The sequence below is a fragment of the Alligator mississippiensis genome, chromosome 14, assembly GCF_030867095.1.
Source record: "Alligator mississippiensis isolate rAllMis1 chromosome 14, rAllMis1, whole genome shotgun sequence".
NCBI classification, from domain to species: Eukaryota; Metazoa; Chordata; order Crocodylia; family Alligatoridae; genus Alligator; species Alligator mississippiensis.
Genome location: NC_081837.1, coordinates 17,367,212 through 17,389,848, shown reverse-complemented (window position 1 = coordinate 17,389,848; position 22,637 = coordinate 17,367,212). Strand labels below are relative to the sequence as shown.

The 22,637-nt window shown below is 47.7% G+C and overlaps 1 protein-coding gene across 3 annotated transcripts in view; it reads left to right on the top strand.

The window, feature by feature from the left end:
- LOC102568888 (NADPH--cytochrome P450 reductase) overlaps window positions 1-22,637 on the top strand; it is a 65,878-nt gene that overhangs the window by 39,613 nt on the left and 3,628 nt on the right. For all 3 annotated transcript variants that reach the window (XM_014609870.3, XM_006274750.4, XM_059717349.1), the window contains 13 exons: window positions 1,463-1,523; window positions 2,412-2,540; window positions 3,245-3,394; window positions 4,817-4,941; window positions 5,819-5,908; window positions 10,002-10,100; window positions 12,887-13,003; window positions 13,742-13,860; window positions 16,999-17,180; window positions 17,536-17,685; window positions 18,930-19,197; window positions 20,280-20,425; window positions 20,989-21,074. In XM_014609870.3, coding sequence (XP_014465356.1) covers window positions 1,463-1,523; window positions 2,412-2,540; window positions 3,245-3,394; window positions 4,817-4,941; window positions 5,819-5,908; window positions 10,002-10,100; window positions 12,887-13,003; window positions 13,742-13,860; window positions 16,999-17,180; window positions 17,536-17,685; window positions 18,930-19,197; window positions 20,280-20,425; window positions 20,989-21,074 — 1,722 coding nt within the window. The remainder of the gene's footprint in view (window positions 1-1,462; window positions 1,524-2,411; window positions 2,541-3,244; window positions 3,395-4,816; window positions 4,942-5,818; window positions 5,909-10,001; window positions 10,101-12,886; window positions 13,004-13,741; window positions 13,861-16,998; window positions 17,181-17,535; window positions 17,686-18,929; window positions 19,198-20,279; window positions 20,426-20,988; window positions 21,075-22,637) is intronic.

Here is a 22,637-nt window from a genome sequence, read left to right as displayed (position 1 = left end):
ACCTGGTGAAGGGGTCACTAAAGCCTGAAGAGTTACATGGTGCACCGAAACTAAAAACCTGATAGACCAGGGGAATAGTGTGTGGGGATGTATGGGTGTGAGATTACGTGTTCTCTCTATGTTCCAAGTTTCCCATCCATACAGGCAGTTCTTGTACTTACGGCACAATTTGTTTCTGAAAACCACGTCTTAAGTTGAAACGTCGTAACTTGGAACTGATTTTCCCATTGGAACAATGTTATAAATGGGGGGTTGGTTCCTGAACTAAGGCCCAATACCCTATTTTCACCAAAAATAACCCAGAATTTTGTACTCAATCAATTATAGACAAGTAATGTAGCTACATTAATATATTTTATATTGTAAATAGCAATCATAATGATTTGGAAGGACTTTTTTGAGGTGACTTTGCTGGACTTCTTGAAGAGCTCTTGGTTGGACCTTTTGAAGGGTTCTTGTCTGGAGTCTTTTTCAAGAGTCTTGGCTGCAGGTTTTTCTGGAGTCTTGTCTGCTTTCTTAAAGAAAGTGTCCAAGGAAGTTTGGACAGATGTTCTCCAGGGAGATGGACAACATAGCGAACTTGTTCGCAGGTGTGGCGCGGCGTCAGATCAAGTGTCGTAAAGTCGAAAGTGACGTCAGAAAGTTGAAACGGGATGTCAATTTATAAACGTCGTAAGTGCCGTTCGTTGTAATTCGAAACGTCGTAAGTCAAGGACTGCCTGTATAATCAAGGGGTCACAGAGGTATACCATGGAGTTCTACCACCGTGGAGAGATTTGTACTTCTGATATAGTTGTTTGCTAGTCTGAATCCATCAGTGAGTATTTTCAAACGTAGGGGCCATGTGCTTGGTCTGGGAGAGGCACAGGAGAGAAGAGAAAGTTCACAGTTGGTCTCTGGCCAGTTAAATCAGTTTGTAATTATGGGTCTGTGCACCTTTGCTGTCTTGGAATGGGGAGTGATGCCTTCTGTCCCACACCATCACGCACACTTTTCTCTGGGTTCCATGTAGGTAGGATCTCAAGGCTGGTCCAGAATCCCAGCCTGTGTGTGCAGCAGTGTAGCCTGTTCATGGATCTTCTTACCTGTAGCCCTGTTCTGTCTCCATGAAGCAAGGGTACTCACTAGCCCACTCAAGGACCACTTGTCGCAATACCTTAACAGGCTTCTTCCCACCAGCTCCAGGCTCTGCACCTTCCCTTGCAGCCTCTCCTAATCCAGGGAGAATTAGAACATACCTCTGAAGCAGGGATGGGCAAAATGTGGCCTGCGGGCCGGATGTGGCCCACCAGGCCATTCTGTCCAGCCCATGGGGCCCCTAAAAAATTTAGAAAATTAATATTTATCTGCCCCTGCTGCCTGTCATGTGGCCCTCGATGGCTTGCCAAAACTCAGTAAGCAGCCCTCCGCCCAAAATAATTGCCCGTCCCTGCTCTAAAGGCAGGTTTCTTCTGTCTTTCAGAACCTCTTTCTCCTCTTCTTCAGGAGGAGACAGCAACTTTGTGGACAAGATGAAAAAGACGGTAAGGTAGTTCCTTTCTCTACTCTGACATTATGAAATGGGATGGGTTGTTCCTGTCTAATGGGTGTGGAGGGAACAGAATCTCTCCTTCTCCCCCAGTGAGAATTGCCTTCAGTGAGTCCTGCCAACAGGGAGTTATGTGTGAGCGATTGGCCCTCTGTACCAGGTGGGAAGCACGAAACTCTTTGCTGCTGAACTGGTTGGCTGGGATTTAGACCTGGGTCTGTCACTGACAAACATCTTCAGGAGCAGACATCTGGGAGGATGGACAAATTTAAATAAGAAGGAGGAAGAGGTTAGAGCAGTCTGCTGGTATTTTTTTCTTGCCAGGTGGAGGAAATTTATTTTTTTTTATAAAAGAAAAGATAATTTAGAAGAGTATTAGGCAAGAAAGAGGAGTGCCAGATGAAATCAGAGTAGGAGGAAGATGTGGGAGGCCTGAAACTTATTGATCATTATTTATGGAAGAGCCAATGTGTGCTGGGCACTTTTGAAAAGCTTCCAAAATGTCCTTAAAAAAAGCTTGCTCTTGCCTCCCCTTAAAGAAGTTGCTTTCCCAGCATGACAGATTCTATGAATGGATGATATGTGTAACATCCTTCACTGAAACTCTGCAGTGACAATCATTAGCCTTCCAGTTCCCCAGGGAGTAGGCTGCTGCTATCCCTGCTGCACAAGTAGGAGCACCAAAGCATAGATATTGCCATCCCAGGTTTGCACCAGAACCAGGAATACAATCCAGGTTTCCTGACACCCAGTCATTTCCCTTAACCAATCCATCCAATGTTAACCTTCCCTTAATACAATGTCAACATTGTATTTTCTCCCGACCCCTAATTACTGCCCAGATTAGCATTTTGTATGTAATTATATTTCACTTTCTTTTCAGGGGCGAAACATAGTGGTATTCTATGGCTCCCAGACTGGGACAGCAGAGGAGTTTGCCAACCGCCTTTCCAAAGATGCCCATCGTTATGGTATGAGGGGCTTCGGAGCTGATCCAGAGGAGTATGACTTGGTAAATCAGATGAGACCTCACTGTGTGCAGCACCTATAACAGACTAGAATTATGTACAAGAGAAAAACTCTTCCTTCTGTGCCAAAAGCATGTGATCAGTGTCAGTGGCCAGTGCTGGAACTGAGCTAGAGAGAGATAAGTTAGTTGACAAAAGAGAGGATGAATTGTTGGCAATTTCTTGTGGTACCATGTAACTGTGGACCCTGAAAGATACAGGACAGAGAAGAATGTGACTAAGAACCCATCTGTGCTAGTCGAATCTAGGGCCCAATTGGCTGGTGTGAGTAACCCTGTAGGCCTGAACTTGTGGTGGCTCCCTGCTTTAGAGGTCTGTTCCAGTGGCTCAGTTATGAACTAAGCCAGGCTTATATTGGCTTTATAGCACAGTGATCAGAGCTCTGTTCTTACTTTGAGCAGGAGATTGGATGAATTTTGAGGTTTCTTCTAACCCTGTTTATGAGGTTTAGGCTCCCTCCTCTCCCTCCACCCCAGCTGCCAGATCTCTTTTGCTGGGGGTGAGGGGGAAACTTGACCAATGATTTGGCCCCTTGAGCAGTTTGGAAAAATTAAAATTGCTGTCACTCCAGAAGTAAGCTGCGTTTTAATGGTAGTAATACATGGTTTGTAATATGTTTTAGGGTCCTTGTGGATAGAAAGCGCCAGGTATGTTCAAGGACTTTTATTTCTTTGGCTTTGTTTTCTAGTCTGATCTGAGCCGCCTCTCTGAGATTGACAATTCCTTGGCTGTGTTCTGCATGGCCACATATGGAGAGGGTGACCCCACGGACAATGCCCAAGACTTCTATGATTGGCTGCAGGAGGCTGATGTGGACTTGTCTGGTGTCAAGTATGCAGTAAGTAACTGCTTTACTGCTTATGTCTTATTTATGCATGACCCCTCCTCCCACCCACAAGCCTTACCACATAGTTGCCCAAGACAGACTTGAACCAATAGGTTGGTGTGCAATCGGAATTTTTATGCCTGGCATTCATAACTTGCATGCCTGTGTCACGCACAAATCTTGGTAGTATGCGCTGCACACACGGCAGCAAACGTGGCTCTGCGTGCTTTAAATAAGTATGTCAGGTCTCCTACCTGAATCTCTAAATTATGAAGCATAATTGGGCCCCATCTTCTGCAGACAACTTCTCACTTGCATTTGAACATGGAGGCTGTTACGTGAGTTCCAAGTATCTGTTGTTGTTCATCAGGCTAATTAGACACTATTAGGTCAGATAATCTGCAAATTAGATCTCTCCAAGAGATGTATGTTCCTTCTCTATACTTAAATTTAATAATTGGATGAGATGATGCCACCCCACCTAACTCCCCAGCTAATAATCCTTTGCCAGAGTTCCATTCCATGTTCTGTATGTTTAGCCCCTTTGGCTATATGACTCCTGTGCTGTCCCTTCCAAAGCAGATGCTGGATTAGAAGGGATACTAGTTCTTGATGCTGATGGAGAGGCAGACCCAAGTACTTTATTTGTCCCCAGAAAAGGCATAACACCAGGGAGATGAGTGCCAGCTGCACTGAAGCTGTCCCACCAACTTGCTCAAACCATGGCTTATGGGAGGTGTTGATACTCCATGAACAGCACACCAGACTGGGACTTAGACCTGGATTTTCTTCCTCACCCTGCCATCGGTCCATTGGGTGGCTGGGGATAGCAACACAAGCTTTTTTTTTTTTTTTTTTTTTTTTTTTGTAAAACACTTTGAGACCTACTGATAAAAAGTGCTATGTATGAGTGGGCTAGTGGTATTAATGATAACATGATTTAATGGTGGCAGGACTGGCTGCATGCATTATGGCCTGGGCTGCCTCCACCCTCACTTGGCTCAGACGGGGCTGAGGGACCTATGGGGGGCCAGATAAAATCCCTTGGCAGGCTGGATCTGTATTTTGCCCACTCCTGTCTCAAGGCCTGGCTATGGTAGTGGTTCTTTTGCATAATGGTTCTATTACCCACATGCTTGGGCTTGGATTTTGGCCCTCAGCTCACCTCACACAATGGTAAATAGCCATCAGAAGGTAAGAGCTTTTGATTGTTGTGGACCTTGGTGGAGTGTGAACTAGCAAACTAAGAAAGGTTGGAAGTTCTTTGTGGCCAGGAGCTCCCTAGCCAGCCAAGCCTTAGTAAGCAGAGATCCCTCCCCTCCTTCCTTTTTGAGCTCTTGAGACCTATTAACTTTATAATCTTTCTGTGGTGTTAGAGCTGTTGCATTAATTCATTAGCTGTACCTGAATGAACAAAGTGTCAATCTCTTCCAGGTGTTTGGACTTGGAAACAAGACTTACGAGCACTTCAACGCAATGGGGAAGTACGTGGACAAGAGACTGGAGCAGCTCGGAGCCCAGCGAATCTTTGAGCTTGGGTTGGGTGATGATGATGGGAAGTAAGTAGACAGAGGCAAATGGGTCGTTTTTGGACAGCTTGCAGTGAGTCTTGCACTGTAGACATGCACTCGTGGGAGGGGCAGACCACAGGTGCTTGCTTCAGTTATTGTGGGGGATCTTGGTTTACATAACTCACTGATGTGTGTCAAATGTACCTGGCCAGGGTTAGTTGGGACCTGGTGTGTGTGCCTCTCAGATTCAGAAGGCAGGGCAGGGCAGTACTGTCTCTTAGGTGCTTCCATGCCCTGCCCTCTGTCCTGATATGCGAGTGTCCCTTATCCTCTAATTGACTTTACATACACTGGTTTGATCTTGCCTGGGATTCTCTCAGCAGATGGGAACCTGCACAAGCTCTATGTTTGCCTTGTCTGGTTGTACTCTGAAATTAAATATGTTAAATAAATTAGTGGCAATGTGGAACCTCTGAACTTTTCAAGTTAGGCTTGCCTGCAGTCTTTCAACCTAGGCCTGGAGTTCTGTTAATGGGGTCAAAACTGGCTGGGGAACAGCAGAGTTAAAAGAACAGGTGCAGTATGTTCCCATCTATGCCACTGTGCTCTTATAACCCTTCCTGGGGTCCAGTGTGAGGGACTAAGAAGGGTTAACTGAACTGCAATTGACCCCACATTTCCTGATGTCCCATGGTGCTAGGTGAGTCAGTGAGGATAGTGTGAAAAATGAACATCCTTGGATCAGCTGTGTCCGAATAAGAGTTTCATCCCAGCTCCCTGATCACTTTTGTGAACAAAATGAGGGTGGAAGAAATTAGAATGGGTGGAAGAGTAATGGTGTTGCTGTGGTGTTGCTGTGGAAACACTCCTCTCCTGCATCTCTCTGTGACAGGATAGTAAATCTCTTTCCATTTTTCCTGCACAGCCTGGAAGAAGATTTCATTACTTGGCGTGAGCAGTTTTGGCCAGCAGTTTGTGAGCACTTTGGCGTGGAAGCTACAGGAGATGAGTCCAGGTGAGCATGGCAGCCGAGGTGGTATTAGCATGGTTTCTTTCAGCAGTCCCAAGTGAAGAGTGGTCTTCTGCCATCTGGACCCTATTCAGGCCTGAGATGGTGTTTCAAAGAGCAACTCTATGCAAACCCACCTTACTGAGATTGAAAAATAGTGGGGAGATGCATCCTTTTAAGTGAGTGCATTCACTTAAATAAATTTTAGATTTAGTTCAAACAGGTCCCCACATCCTACTTCCCAAGCTTAGAAATAAGTTCAAACTCTGAACTTGGTGGCTCTGTTGCCAATGGTTGATTTGTGCTGAGTTCTCTGCTTCATGGCACCACACACTTAATAACCAGCTGTCTAGTAAAAACAAAAAAATCCCTGCTGACACTTTAGTTCTCTGGCCTCCCTCTCATCTGTCTCCCAGCTGCAATGCCATTCCTAATTGCATTATCATTCTGATATAACAACACAACATCTGCCTTTGAGTGTCAAGTGCCAGCCTGTCACACTGCCTCACTGATTTCTATCCATGTATATTATCTGTCAGAACGAATCTGAAAACACTTTGCTGCAGGCCCCCTTGTACACAATAGTCTTAAACCTTCCTGAAACCCACAGAAGGGAGAGTTGTGTGAGCAACTGTCTCTCTGCCTGGGCAAACTTCTGGTTCCGGTAGGTGTCCATCTTATGGCATCAGCAGAAAGATCTCATTCCTTAGAGGTTTCCAAGAAGAAGTTGGTAGGCATTTGTCTGAGGAACGGCAAATCCTGCATCTGTGCAGGTGGCTGGTCTAGATGTCCCTTGAAGTCCCCTCCAGCCTGTGAGTATGATTTAATCATGCAGGGAGCCTGAAGCTCAGTGTGATCAGGATGGGACTGTCATTAAAGTTAAAACCATTAAAGTTACATTTGGATGCTTATCTTTCTGGGATCCTTTGACCCCAGCTGACTTCCTGCCCCTTGGGCAGGGGGCTGGACCCGATGATCTTACGAGGTCCCTTCCAGCTCTAATGTCTATGAAATCAATTAAAACCTATGCCTCGAACTCCATCCAGAGTAAAGCAGCAAGGAGAGCAGGAGTTTCAGCGCAGGTTAGTGGGGAATCAGATTGCCCAAGTCACATTACCTCAGCGGCTGTAGCTGGTGGATGAGCCCATTGTATTAGTCTGTCCACATGGTGTGGGCAGTTAGATCAACTTGGCTAAAAGCCTGGCCTTCCCACAGCCAGTAGCTCTAGAACATGCTTGGATGAAGGAACAGAGGTTGATGTTATTTACTTAGATTTTTAAAAAGGCCTTTGACACAGTGTCACACCCGATTCTTATAAATAAACTAAGCGGTTGTAATGTAGATTATTACACAGTCCAGTGGGCAGAAGATTGACTCATGGTTCATACCCAGAGAGTAGTAGTGGATGGGTTGGTTTCTACCTGGGGAAATGTGGACAGTGGAGTCCCCCGAGGCTCTGTCCTGGGACTGGTACTGTTCAATATCTTCATTAGTGACTTGGATGAGAGAGTAGAAAGCACCCTGTCCAAGTTTGCAGATGACACCAAACTATGGGGGAGGTAAACAAGCTAGAGGGCAGGGAGCGAATCCAGGCTGATTTGGACAGGTTGGGGAAGTGGACGGAACAGAATAGGATGCAGTTTAACAAAGATAAGTGCCATGTGTTGCACCTAGGGGGGAAGAATCATCAACACACTTATAGCCTGGGAGGTACCATACTGAGCAGCACAACAGTGGAGGGGGATCTCAGAGTTGTAGTCGACTCCAAAATGAACATGAGTCACCAGTGTGATGAGGCAATAAGTAAAGCTAACCACACTCTTTCTTGCATAAGTAGGTGCATCGCAAACAGGTCTAAGGAGGGGATACTTCCCCTGTATGTGACATTGATCAGGCCACAGCTAGAGTACTGCATCCAGTTTTGGGTGCCGTGCTTCAAGAAGGATGTAGATAACGTGGAAAGGGCTCAGAGGAGGGCCACCCATCTGGTTAAAAGACCTATTGAGGGACCTGAATCTCTTCAGCCTCCGTAAGAGAAGGCTGAGAGGTGATCTTGTGGCCATCTACAAGCTCATTGGGGGGGAACAGTAGGAAATAGGGGATACGATGCTTACCAGGATGCCCATCAGAGTAACTAGAAGCAATGGCCACAAACTGAAGAAGAACAAATTTAGATTGGACATCAGGAAAAAATTCTTTACAATGAGGGTTGTCAAAATATGGAATACGCTTCTAAGGCAGGTGGTACTGTCCCCTTCCTTGGAGGTATTTAAGAGGAGATTGGACAAACACCTGGCTGGGGTCATCTGAACCCAGCACTCTTTCCTGCCCAGGGTAGGGGGTCAGACTCGATGGTCTAATAGGTCCCTTCTGACCCTAAAATCTATGAAAGCTATGAAACCTATGCTTCTGTCCAGGGTAAAGCTGCACAGCAACTCCCTATCAACAGCAGCAGGACCCAAGGAAATGTACTTCTGTCTCCTTCTCCACAGAGCTTTTCAGTAACCTAGTGAAATGCTTTGTTTCACTGGGGTTTTCTCAGAACCAGCTCATTCATAGATTGGAGTGTCAGGAACTCTGACACTACACAGTCCTCTCAGAGCTCAAGGAAAAGGATGTACCATGTGCAGTGCTGTTAGAGTGCGAGGGGGACCCTGACAGCATCTGTCAGAAGCCTCTCAAAGAGGCAGTACATCAAGACCATAGTGCATTGGAGCCATTCCCTCCCTAACTGGCACCACTGTCCCTCACTCTAAGGTCCAGTAGCACACACTATGATTGCTGTTGGACACAACTAGAAGTATCTCTGCAGAGGAGTCAGGGACTATGTGTGTAGTCAGCTTTGTGGTGCTTTGGGAAAAGGAAGCTTATATGCCAGCCAATGATGGTACCAGCTGCAACATATAGTGGAGGCCTTGAGTCTCCCAAGATTGTCAGCTGTTTTCTGTCAGTGCTAAATTAACTTGTATGTGAAAAACAACTCATTGTTTATGATGGAATGCTGTAAAGCTTCTGCGTTCTCTGGCTGCTGTCACATTAATGTCCAGATCAGTTGGTCTCATCCTTTGACATACTCAAGGCCCCCTCCCCACCAGGAAAATGTCAGCTCTTAGTTTTCTCTTGGTTAGTGACTACAGAGAAATAGTAGCGCGATTCGTCTGTTGCAGAGAACTCACAAAGACTAAAACAGGTCAGGATACTTTTAACACTAGATTCCTATTTGAAATCTTTGGGTTTAACTCGTCAATCATATTTTTCATAGTTAACAGTGCTAACATTGTGTGGCATCCTGCAGCACTCCTGAAGGGATCTCAAGGCAGAGTGCCACAGCACTTTGGTTGAGAATCACTGGTCTAGATTTTAAATTTGGCAATCTTTACCCTGATCCACATCTAGTGTGGTGGGGTGTGTTGATGTCTCTGGCTACAAACAGTAACTCCAAAGCTGTCCCAGGGTTCTGTCCTTTGCAGTAGGAAGCTTAGGATTAGTTTCATAAATGAGTTTTTAAAGTAGATTTTAAGTACTGCCACATTTATTTTTGTACTCTAAAGCCAAGATAATGGCTTCCTTCCTTCTGCTCTTCCATCTCCTGTGAAGTTCATAAACTGGAAACATTTGTCCTACTGCCCAAAGCGAATGAACTTTGCATTGATTAACTGCCTGCAGCAAAGTTCTGCAAAGTATGCTTGCTAATGAATCATAAAGGTTCCCAGGTTCATCAAAGTTCAGGACTTGGTAAACTGCATATTTTTTTCCTCCTTTGAAGCTTCCCTGGGTGGCTCTGACTGAAGTCTCTTCTGAATAAGCTGGGAATCCTTCCAGCTTATTGAGTGGTTTTTTTGAGTTGAGGCCTAGGTTTCCTAAGCCATTAGACTGAGAATTTCATGTCATGTCATGGGTGGCCTAAGCTGAACTAACGAGCTAAATGCTAGAAAATGGATTGAGTCACTTCCTTCTGCAATAGTGCCTTCCTTGCATGGAGAACAGCAGTTTTGGTGGGGAGAATTGGGTGGGTGGCTAGATCCAGCAAAGCAGATACTCTGGGGTCTGGACCAAATCCTGTGATTCACACTTGCTTCCTTTCTTTTTGCCCCCCCAGCATTCGTCAGTATGAGTTGGTTGTCCACACAGATATGAACATGAACAAAGTCTACACTGGGGAGATGGGCCGGCTCAAGAGCTACGAGAGTCAGAAACCGTGAGTACCAGACAATTCCAGGCAGCTTTGGCAAAGAGTGGTCAGGATAGACATGTCAAGGACTGTGTCATACAAAGGATTGTGCTAAACACTGTGCAGAAACTTATTCCTCCAGCACAGCCTTCTTAACCCCGCACCACTAGTGGAAAGAAGGCTACAAACTACACACTTCTTGGGACAGAGAGGGTCTCTCTTATGTGTACAGCACGTAATACAGTGGAGCCCTGATCCCTGAATGGACACTATGGCCATTATCCCAATAATAAGAAATAACAATATATTAATGAAAGGTTGGCTGGATATGCTCTGGTGGGTTTCTGCCTGCTCATTCAGGCTGTGCATTTGGGATTGCAGTGGGACCCTGCATTACCACATAAACACACTACTGTCACTAGCACCCCTGTGCCCATGTGGGCTCTGTACCTTAAGTTGTGGATACAGGTCTTTTTGGCAGACACAGAGTAAGCCCTGTTATTTGACTGTGTGGCTGCAAAACACCATGGTTGATATTAAAAAATAAAATTACCATCCTGTGGTTGAGGCAGCTGGCTTTTCCTCTAAGCTCTGGGACTTGTGTAGCTTCAGTAGTTTATTCAAGGGCCAACTTGAGCTTCAGAGAAAGATTGCAATGAAGGCGAAGAGATTTTTGGTTTATGCAGAACTTGGAGTAGGTCTATTTGGGATAGGCATCATTGCCCTCATGCTTTCACAATTGGGAAAAGAAGGATCCAAAGAAGGGATCCCAGTCCTTAAGGTTAGGATGATCTTGTAGCATCAACAGTGCAGTTGGAACATGGCTTGAGGTATTTTGGATTTATTTCACCTTTCCTGAATGGTGAATACATTGGGGAGGTTAGAGCAAAGCCCAACAGAAAGGCTCAGTTAGAAACAGAGATCTCTGAGACAGCTGTTGGCAGATATAGTGGGATGCTTCTGAAGGGCAAAGGGATGAAATACTCCCTTCAGTCCTTAATAAAAGTAATAAGGTTCAGCTGTAGCAAGGGAAACTTAGGATCAGTGTCAGGAATAACTGTAAGACTAGGCTGCCAAGGTGGGCACCCTGATTGGCTAGTCATAGTCAGCATGACTGAATGCTCTTTTCTTGGGGTGAAATCAGTCCTGGCAAACTGTAGGGGGGGGAGGAGTGTGGAGGGTGGCTGTTTTGCCTGATCCTGTGATCTGGGCAGATCATTCAACCTCTCTGCCATGGTTACATATATATAAATGAGCCTAACAGCAATTCTGCTGTGCCTGGGCAGCATTGGGAGGGTCAGCACATTCCATCCGGAGTGTGAGGTGGGCAGACACTGGTAATGGGGGCTATATAATTACCTCAGATTGGGACTGAGGGTGTAAGGGGGAAGCTGCCTAATTGTTATCCTTCTCAGATGCCCTTCTGGGAGTAGTTGCTGAAAGGAAGTCCCAGGATGATGGCCATAAGGGATTCAGTGTTCTGTGGGTTTCCTCTGCAAGCAGGTGGCCACTCAGGAAGGCAGGACGCAGTGCCACTCCTGCTTGGGAAGCATCGTAACAAATGCTTTTGCATAAGCCGAGTGCATGTTGCAACATCTATTCATGCCTACTCCCACAGGGTGTTTAGATACCGTCACTAATTTGCAGAGAGATAGTGATCAGCAACCACTGGTACATGAGCAGGGAGACTGAAACTCACTCAAGGTGAAAAGTCAGGGCCCATGTTTTCTATGAGGCATCCCTCCATGTTAACCTTCAGCAAGCTGGCCTCTCGGGCTGTGTTCCAGCAGAGGAGTCACCTGATGCAGGGGGAGGGGGTGCGGGTTCTTTCCGAGAGGGCACCCTGCCTGGACTTATCCTCAGTGGTATTAATAGTTCATGTTGTCTCGCGTGCTGCTCTGGTCTCGGTAATGCCAGCTTGCCTTCTGTGAAACTCCAGAGGCTGGCATGTAATACTCTTTATGGGTGAAAGGTCTTGGACTCTGCTTTCTCTCTCCTGCTAGCTGCAGGGGTCTTGAAATCTGTGGACTAGAAAAAGTCTGTCAGTCAAGAAGGAATTGAAATCTAGGACACTTGGGGTCTTCTTTGTAACCAGTGCACATCTGAGAGGGGGAGCAGAACTGTGTTCAAGACACCAGACTGGGATTTGGGAGATCAGGGCTTCATTCTCATTGGCTGGATGGCCTCTGCAGAAACTGTCCCCACTGCTCTCTATGCCTGTTTCCTTCTCCTTCCTTCTCCTTACATGGAGTTATGGCTAAATTAGTTAACACATGAGGTCAGATGCTCTGGAGATACGGGCTATGAAAATACCTGTAACTGGATGGGAGAGGATTGATTAGTTTCGTGCTGTGAGTGAGGACTAGCTGCTGTGTTTTATTTTGAATGAATTGTACTGTCAAAGTTGTGTTCCCTCAGGGAATGACTGAAGCTTTCATGAATCACTTGCAATTGAGGTGTATCTACAGAAAGATTAGATTTGTTACATTAATCTAAACCAGATGAAGACTCCTAGACCTGTCAATACCTTTATCCCAGGCAGCCTTGTTTTCATCTTCTGTGACTTGGTAGCAGAGTTACAGCAGTTAACTAGGGAGTGTTGGGAGGTGTGATAACCTGTAGCCTTTCTGTATAGGAGAAGGGGCTTTAGGGGCTCAGATGGATACAGTTTAAGAACTTTGACAGGTTTTACTGCTCTTGCCAAAGCCAGCCAGCTGTTTCGCTGGGTTTGAAGTCATTAGTTGACTTCTCCATACTCTGGGATATGAGTACTGTAAAGTCCACTTGTAAGTGAAGTCCATTGTTCCTTCCAGCCCGTTTGATGCAAAGAACCCTTTCCTGGCACCTGTGACCAAGAACAGAAAACTGAACCAGGGTGGAGAGAGACACCTCATGCATTTGGAGCTGGATATCTCAGGTTCCAAAGTCAGGTACTCCTTCCTGAAAAATGGGCTGCTGGGATTGGGAAGGGGTGGGCAGCACCATAGCAGAAGCTTTGGGAAACTGTGTGCTTGACTCATCCAGAGCTTTAGAAAGGATGTTTTCTATTGCCTTTACCTCGGTGCCAAGGGTATATGCAGTCTCCTTTTGTGGGGTGAGGTTGTTTTTGGAAACTAGGGCAATTTTGCTATGTTGAATTTTGCTTTTTCTGCAAAGTAGTTTTCTCCCGGTTTGAGTACCATGTTACATCATCACAGAACAGCCACTGTGTTCTACTTGAGGGGGACAGGTGTTTCTGTAAGCACTTTACAGTCCCAGTGGGTATCGATTAGTCTAATGTGGTGATGCAAGCGTACAGAATTACCTCTAATTAACTGCAGAACTAAGCCCACGGCAAAGGATGCCTGTATACGTAAGTGAGAAATATCAAGAGAGCAAGCTCCTGCAAAGGCACCTTTTGGGATTCATTATTCTACAGTGGCATTTAGTGCACATACACAGAAGAAATTAGCTGTTGGCTCCCTTTTCTCCCTTCAGCTGAAACAAGCACTGTGTGGCTCCCTGACCCCTCCAGATGGATGCAAGTAGCAGTTCAGTATAGACTGGAAAGAACACTGTCTGCATATTACACTTCACTCTCCCCTCCTAGCTGACTTAATCGGGCCTATTTTATTTGATGTGAGCCAGTGCCAGAGCTACATATAATATATCCTTTTTATCCTCTCCAGGTATGAATCTGGGGACCATGTTGCCGTTTACCCAGCCAATGACTCAACATTAGTGAACCAGATTGGTGAGGTTCTGGGAGCAGACCTGGATACAATCATGTCCTTAAACAATCTGGATGGTGAGTGATGCCACTGAGATCAGTCCTTTGGCAGACTATTGAACAAGTGTTCCTCTTTCTGTGCTTGTGCTGTAAGGGTGCCCCTCATATGAGACCAACTGATGAGCTGCTTTTGACAGTATTTATACCCTCATGCCTGTATTTTTCCACAGAGGGATCTTTTTATTTAATCTGTATCATCCACCCTTTGACCTTTGAATTGCTGGAGTGAATTTGCTCCTCCTACCTTTCCCCCAGGGCCAGAGTATGGTGTTCCTTTCAGGAACAGGAATTGTCTTTTGTTTTGTACAGTGCATAACACAAAGGAGCTTTGGTTCATGCCTGGGGGTCCTGGAGATCATCACAGTCCAAACAATGGGCATTTCTGTTCCGTGAGGCTAAGTGCTTGATGTTCTTACACTTTGTCTTAGTTCAGTCTCCCAGATCCCGTAAAGCTGTTAGGAGGAGCCTAGGCTGCTTTGAGCTCTGCATAATCTTTAGCAGCCGTGGTCCAGAGCTCTCTTGTCATTACACAATCCGGGGAGGTCTGGTGTCAGTTGTATGCATCACAAATTATGCAACTGACACGTCTGGAACTAAGAACACCAGGCTGACTCGACCTCCCAATTTGCACAATGATCCCCTTCCAGCACAATTAGAATATTAATTTCTTTATGCCCTTATATAATAACAGAAGGATTAGGTTCTATCTTGGAGTGTACTGAAATGCAAAGACAGGGCCCTTCATGCCATATGCTCTTCAGAAAGAATGTTCTTGGCAGTTAGCCAAGCCTCCAGCCTTTCTCTGCCCCTCTGCCAGCACACCAGCTTACAATAGTTACAGAACAGTAGCAGGGAGCAGTGGTGGCCCATGCATCTCCAGCGCCTGGGGGCCAATGCCTGCATTTGGCCCCCACCCCCCCACCCTGGGACGATCCGAGCAGGGTGCAGGTCCCAAGGCAAATCAGCCTATGCAGGGTGCTGCCTCCTGCCCCATGGCACTTCTGTGGGAGATTTAGCAGCGTGGCATACCAGCTGTGGGGGAAAGGGGGGCAGCTGGAATTTCCGGCCGGAACAGCAAAAGAAGCCCACAACCCGCTGGGCAGGTGGGTGGGCCACACAAAACATGGGAGGCCTTGGCCCCCTGCCCACCCCCATCGGTATGCCACTGGCAGGGAGTCTCCGGTGTGTGCACCCTTTCTACCTACAGTTCTCTTCTAATGCCAAGACTCCTTTGAAAATTGATTATTCAGAGGAGGAGGAGGAAGACATTAGCCGTCAAAAGATTTTATGGGCAGCTGGGTAGTTACTCTAAGGCCTTGCTCTTGTTTTTGGCAGCTTACTTACATATTACTGAGCAAACTGCAGATCCCTGTCTGTAGCGCCCTCTCCGATCCACATTACAGTGCCATGAGGCTTGCTTGTGGCCCCTCCTGGTGTAAAGGCCTCTTTTCTTAGTGTATTGTACTGAATTAACTCCCATTTAGTTAGCTGCTGCTTAGTATTCCTGAGAGGTGAGTCATGGGGTGGGGAATTGTTTGGGCTGGAGGGCCATTAAGGAGTTTTGGTGAGCTGTTGGGGGAGGGAGGGAGTTGGGGAGTTGCCAGTTGATACTATCTGGCCCTGGGCCCATCTGCCCTGCACCTGCTGCCAGGGACGCTGGGTGAGTGGGGTCTCCATGGAGACCAGACCAGGACCCCTGTGGGCAGGGTGCCCTTGGCCAGGTGGATGGGATGGGGCTGCAGGTGGGTGATGAGTGGCCTCTGGCAGCAGGATAGGCAGGTGGGGCCAGGATTGCAGGGTGGTGACAATGTGGAGCAAGGGCCCCATCCAGAGCCAAGATTTGCTCCCCAAACATCCCTGGACGGTTGCTGGTTCCATGGGTAGGGACCGACTGCTGCCTGTGGAACTGGCGCCTGTTGCAGGAACATGCAGGTTGTGGATCATGGCTCTACCCTTGGCCCTGGCCCTACACTGTCACTGCCCTGCAATCCTGGCTCCTCCCGCCTGTCTCACTGCTGGACACCACTCCTCACCTCCCCGTGGCCCCATCCCATTTGCCCAGTTGAGCGCACGCTGCCTGTGGAGGTCCCAGCTCAGTATCCATGGAGGAGATCCTACCTACCTGTCCATCTGGTGGCCCTGGCAGTGGGGGTGTGGGGTGCCTGGGCAGCGGGACTGGGTCCAGTGGCAGCAGCAGAGGCACTGGCTGAAGTAGCCGGAAGTTTGAGGGCAGAGTGAGCTGCTGCTGAGGAAGTCAAGTCTGGCCACTGCTGCCCCTGCCCCTCCACCGTGCCATCTGGTCTCACAGACAACAGCTCCTGGCGTACCTGAGAGCCATGCACAGGAATAGGGTGGGCTGTGCTCTGCACCAGACAGCTCCTGCACACCTGGGGATGACGGGACCAACCACACACGCCATGGCCTGGGCTGCCCTCTTTGCCTGGACCAGGTGGAGCCAAGGGACCCACCACAAGCTGGATAGAATCACTTAGTGGTCCAGATCCAGCCTGCAGGTCATATTTTGCCTACCCCTAGGTTAAATACATACAGGGCTCCCTTTGAAAGTGCAAAATCTCAATGTAACGACAGAGAACCAGTGTCTTTTTGTAACCCAAACCATTAAAACATGCTTTATAAAGTCACTTTCCTTCACCATGCCTCTGTTACCCATTCTGTGAAATGGGGAGATGAGACTGATTACAGCTTTTGTGAAGTGCCTTGAGATCATAGAGTGAGAAGGCCCATCACAGGCAGGGCTTTCTTACTGGCTGCTCAGCCCTCAGGGAGTCTGATTGTAGTGACTAAAACGGTAAAGAAGTATGGAGGAAAGCAGGCAGTAGAGTGGCCATAATGACTCCAGCTTTTCCATCTCTGCTATCTAGAATGTGCTGCTCTGCTCTTACAGGGTAGCCAAGAGGTCTGCTAGCATGGGCTGACCTTGCAACAGGAGAACTGACCCATAGTCATCCACATGTGTAATCATCCTGTCCCAGTGTTTTGAGCTATTTTGCTAGTGGGTCGCTATGTAATGTCTTGTGCTGTGAAATCAGTTCCCCTGCAACACTTGGCCTTTCCTGCGTCATCTTTTTTGGTCTAGCACAACAGCTTGCGATGCCAACAGCACCTCTGATCTTCACCCTCCTCTCTTTTCTACAGAGGAATCCAATAAGAAGCATCCATTCCCTTGCCCCACCTCTTACCGCACAGCCCTGACCTACTACTTAGATATCACTAACCCGCCACGTACCAATGTCCTATATGAGCTGGCTCAGTATGCCACAGATGCCAATGAGCAGGATCGCCTCCGCAAAATGGCTTCCTCTGCTGCTGAGGGGAAGGTGAGTGCTGGGCTGTTCTCTTCATCCTGGGAGATAAAACTCAGTCCATTAGGCAGAAATAGCTTTGCCATGGGGCCTAGTCCTTGCTTTGCAACCCACTGTGTTTCTGATGAAGCTAAGAAGTGACTTTAGATGAAAGGCTTGTCCACTTGAGCCTGTTACTATTTCCCTACTTCAAAAAGCTGCCCCTCAGGGTCCAAACAGAAAGAACCCTGTGTGAGGAGACCTAGCCACTGGTGTAAGGCCAGATGGTGGGGGGGTGGACAGGCAACTTTGGGTGACTTTATCTTATCCTCTTGTATAACCCAGACCATGGCGTTTCACCTGTGTCTTGTTCTGGTCTATTCACCTGTAGGAGTTTTACCTTAGCTGGGTCGTTGATTCCAGGAGGAACATCCTAGCCATCCTGCAGGACATGCCTTCTCTGCGACCACCCATTGACCACCTCTGTGAGCTGCTGCCACGCCTGCAGGCCCGTTATTACTCCATTGCCTCTTCCTCCAAGGTGAGTGCTCCCTCTCTGCCTGGCTCATGTAGAAATGCTGAAGAGCCTGATTCCTGGCATGACTAATAGGCCTCAAAGCAAAGCCAAGAGATTCCTTTCTGCCACGCAGAAGTTCAGCAATCTTAGCAAATCCTTTCCCAGTAGTGCTTTTGGACATCTGTGGAGTCTCCTTAAGGGCTCATGTGAAGGCATAGGAATGAAATGCAGGGATTTCCCTTGGAAATGTATCTAGTATAGAAGTAGCTCTGTTTTGGCATTGTGACCAAGAATACCAGTCTGTGGTGTTTCACATAGGCTGCAGGGTTCTTGAGAAACTCAGGGTTTTTCCTCATCACTGCTGATCACACCATGTACGGCTCCGCTGTCACTGCTATCAGGCTGTGCTTTTATAGCTTGGGAGTAAGATGGAATTCCAAAGAGGAATATTATTTGTCTCATGGGTTCTCATCTCAAGAGCCACCCTAAAGAAATGAGGAACAGCCATTCTAGAGCATCCAACTGCATTTCTTGTGTACCAGAGTTAAGGGGCAGCTGAAATTGAGCCTTGTGCTAATTTTATTTCAGTTGCACATGCGCTGCCTTGTACTAGTTAGCTAATGAAAAAGGAAAGGCAGAATCTAAAATTCTATTAACTGTAATTCAGAGAGAAACAGATGAATACCTTGGCACAGGGATCTGACATGGGGCATGGATAAAGGAGCGTGTCCTAGGTAACTCCTCCACAAATCATGATGTCATTTGAAACCAGTCCCAGCTTTCACATGCAGGAGCATGTTTTCCACAAATTGGTCCCTTCTGTCCTCCAATAGGAAGACTAAATCCTGTCCCCATTCCTAATGTGGGAGGGAGGGAATGGCAGTAGCAAAACTTTTGAAGACTACTTACTTACCCTGTACTGAAGGGAGAAACGGAGCCTGGGGTCTGGCAAGAGTCCCAGTTAGAAGGCATAGCAGACCTCTCATTGTGCAGTTTAGGCAGACTTGTCTGAGATGGTTTAGACAGGGATGATTCTGTCTTGAACACGAGGAATTGGACAAAATGTGATCTCCTTGGGTCCCTAGAAGTCCCACGAATCTATGCAAGTTCTCTGCTGAGAATCTGAGAGCTGCTGACGAAGAATAGTTGGTACACCAACATTACCATTATTGGCTTTTCTTCTCCTTTGGGTACCAGCAGTGGTGCATAAACAGGCAGCAGTTGACCATTTCCCTAAAGCTGATGGTGCTTTTGCTTCTCTCATTTAGGTTCACCCTAACTCCATCCACATCTGTGCTGTGACCGTAGAGTACGAGACCAAGACCGGCCGTCTGAACAAGGGAGTGGCCACCACCTGGCTGAAGAACAAGGTGCCTAATGAAAATGGGAACAAGTCCTTAGTGCCCATGTATGTCAGGAAGTCGCAGTTCCGGTTGCCTTTCAAACCCAGCACACCTGTCATCATGATTGGGCCTGGGACTGGGATTGCCCCTTTCATTGGCTTCATTCAAGAACGTGCCTGGCTGAAGCAGCAAGGTGAGCATGGAAAAAGCACAGTCTTTGTATTGGATCATCTAGTCCCAGGTCTGCCCCCAGGTGGCCATAGGTGGGGTGTATCATATTGTCACTACCAGCAAACAGTGGAAATCTTCAGAACAAAATATCTCTTTGGGTTTCAGACCTGAGAACTTTATCCCAGTGCCTGTGGCTTGCTCCTGCTTGGGTTCCAAAGCTAGAGCTTTCCATGGCTCTTTTGTGGAGCTCATCACTGTAATACTTCATCCAAGATACACACCTCACCGTACCACACAGTCAGGAAAGGTTGAAGCAAGTCCCCTTTCTTTTCTCTGGGCCCAACAATGAGACAGCAGCTTGATTCCTGTAGCCATAGATGGTCCATGTTTGGGCTGCTGGGTTGTTACAGAAGCAATGCAGGAATATTGCTTCATTCCTTTGAATTAAAAATGAGGGCAGCATGGTGGGTATGAAAGAGGAAGGTGGTTGGGCAAGGAGGTATTTCACAACCATGATGCAAGGTCTTCAGGTGACCGCACCAGGAAGTGGGAGAGAGGATGACGTGGTCAGCAGTGATTTCAGCTTGGTCTGCTGCCAGGCAGATGCTGTTAATTTTGTTGACTTCACTGAAGTCACACTGACCCAGTGATAGATGCTGTCAGACAATGCTCTTTTGGCAAAGTTTAGAATGCAGTTATGTGGCAGCTGGTGAGAAAAGGCTGTCTGGGAGCAGGGATCCAACTAACTTCCTGTGGTCATGTTAGGACGGGAGGGGAAGGTACAGTGGTTAGGAACTACTAGGGGTCTCAGGTTCAATTCCCTGCTGTGCCATAAACTCTGCTTGTAACTTTGGCTAAGTTGCTTAGGCTCAGGTCCCCAAACAACAAAATGAGAATTAGGTGCTTAGATACCTTTTATGGATCTGTCTCAGTTTCCCATTCACAAAATGGGGGTAGTACCACTAGCAAACGTCACTTGGATTGTCAGAACAAACACATCAGGCTGTGAGGTGCTTATATGCTCTGGTGATGGGGGTGGGATAAGTCACTTGACAGCCCTGGGGAGTCAGAAGAATGATGTAATGGCTACATGCTGTGTTCCAGGCAAGGAGGTTGGTGACACAGTGCTGTACTATGGCTGTCGCCATGAAAAAGAGGATTACCTCTACCAAGAGGAGCTCACCCAGTTCCACAAGGAGGGAGCCCTCACCCAGCTTAACGTCGCCTTCTCCAGGGACCAGGCTCAAAAGGTAACATCCAGCAAAGACTCCCAGTGCCTTCCTCCCCTTGGCTGAGCCTCAGGACAACTTTCCTCATCCACTGTGGGAGGCTTGGCTACATGTGCTGCCTCCAAACTGGAAGAGTTGAAAGGGGCAGGCAGGTGCCCCACTGCACCATCTTAGAGGGAGGACCATGCGAGCTCAGAGGCCTGCCCAGGTTATGCTCCACCTGGTGCCTGGTATCTCTGCTGCAGCAGTGGCCTGTGGTTTGTGCTTTAGAACAAGGCCCACACACCCTGTGTATAACGTGCCTGGCTGGTCGTTTAGTTTTGGGTTCTGTTCTGGAGGTCTTTGGAGAATGTGCCATAACCTCTCCTGATTCCCCAGAGTGCCATCTCTAAACCCAGCTTTCCCCGTGCTACCCTGTGGTTCAGCCGTTGGTGCAGGAGTGGGTTAGACATGCCCAGATCCTCTCTGTGGGTTTGGGGGGTTTCCTTCCCTAGTGGTGCTGCAGCCAAATGGGTGTGGTGTCTGGCACCTGGACCTGCCCTTCTCTCCTTCCCTTTCTCAACTCAGCCTTTGTTTTCTGCCAGGTTTATGTTCAGCACTTATTGAAACAGAACAAAGAAGGTGTCTGGAAGCTGATCCATGCGGGAAATGCTCATATCTACGTGTGCGGGTAAGTCCCGTGGGGGTGGAGAGAGACCTGGGTTCCCAGACAGAACTCTTGCAGATTTAATAGTGCTACCATGGTTCCTGGTTGAGGTGGAGCCTGTCAGAGATTTTTGTATCGTAGCAACCTTGGATGATCAAGGGTGGTCTCTCTTCCCCTATCTGAGGAGAGACAGTGTGCCTGGGTTGGTTTGAACAGACTGTACATAAACAAATAGATAGTCTGAGATTTAACTTGCAATGAGTAGTAGCCAAAGGAGGCAGGGCAGAGGGACCACCCTGACAGGTCCTTGAACCAGAGGAGTGAGCAGAATTGGTCACATAGAAAACTCCACAATGCAGTGGGACTGGGGCAATGCTACATGTTGTAGAATGCAGAGGCAGGTAACACGGCCACCATGGATGTGCCTGTGAGCCTTCTGTTTCCATCCTAACCCAACGACCCCAAAATGTTGTACTCCCATCAACTGACAAGTGCTGGTTTGTTTTGAAAAGGCTGACTTGTGTCCTTGCAAAGTGCATGCTGGTTTAGAGCTATCAAGAGGGGCCAGAAATCATTCAGAGCTGCTGGGGAAACCATTTCAGGAAACAGAGCTCGTCTTTCAGTTGTAGAGCCAAAAAAAGCTGGGGAGAGGATAGCCAAGGACCTAGAGCAGAAGGGGTACACTCCCAGAGGGGCTGCATGGATGTCAGAGGTGTGACGTTGTGAGGAATGGTGGCAGCTGCACAATGGATTCCTTTGGGGATTCCTGCCCTAGGCTCCTAATCCCAGAGGACCGAGACAGGTGGTTTTACCAGGACATTGCACATTGATTTACTCAGTGGCGAACACTATTGTTTGCAGTGGCAGAGCATTGCCCAGTGCCCTTATCTACCCTGCTTTTTGCATGTGGCACAATATAGGGTGCTCCTAGTGTTGAGGGTTTGGTGCCTTGTGCATAAGGATTTGAGGTGGCAGTTTAGGGATTGGTCTCGATGGCTCAGGGGACCCCTCCCAGTCCCATGTTTTTTCTTTCCTTCCATGGCTAGGTTCACTCCTACCCAATGAATTGGGTTCCTTGGAACTCCCTGTGCTTATGAAGCAGGAACAAAGCCATCAAACTGTGCACAAAGCAAGGCTGGCTCAATATTGGGGGGGGGGGGGGGGGGTGGTCAGGGGAGGTGGGGGAAGCTGGGCCTTGTAGTTATCCTGGGAGGACAGCTGGGCCCTTGCTGCTGTGTCCACCTGTCCTGAGCATCACCTTGTTAGCATGGACTGACCCTGGGCTGTATAGTACCCTGTAGAAGTGTTGGGGGACACATAACAGTGCAAGGGGCTCCCAGTGTGTTTCTTACTGCAGTGAGATAGCACAGCCTGAAGATCAGAGCAGCACCCTGGGAGTCAGGACATGTCGATTCTGTTCCCTGCTTCCAGAACAAATCACGTAGATTCCCTGAGCAAGCTTCCCCTCAGTCTGCCTCTCTTTAGCCTCTTGGCTCTGTGGAGGCAAAGTCTTCATAACCGTGTGTTTGAACAGCCCAAGCAGAACAAAACTTCTAGGCAGGACCACAGTACATATGTTGCTACTTT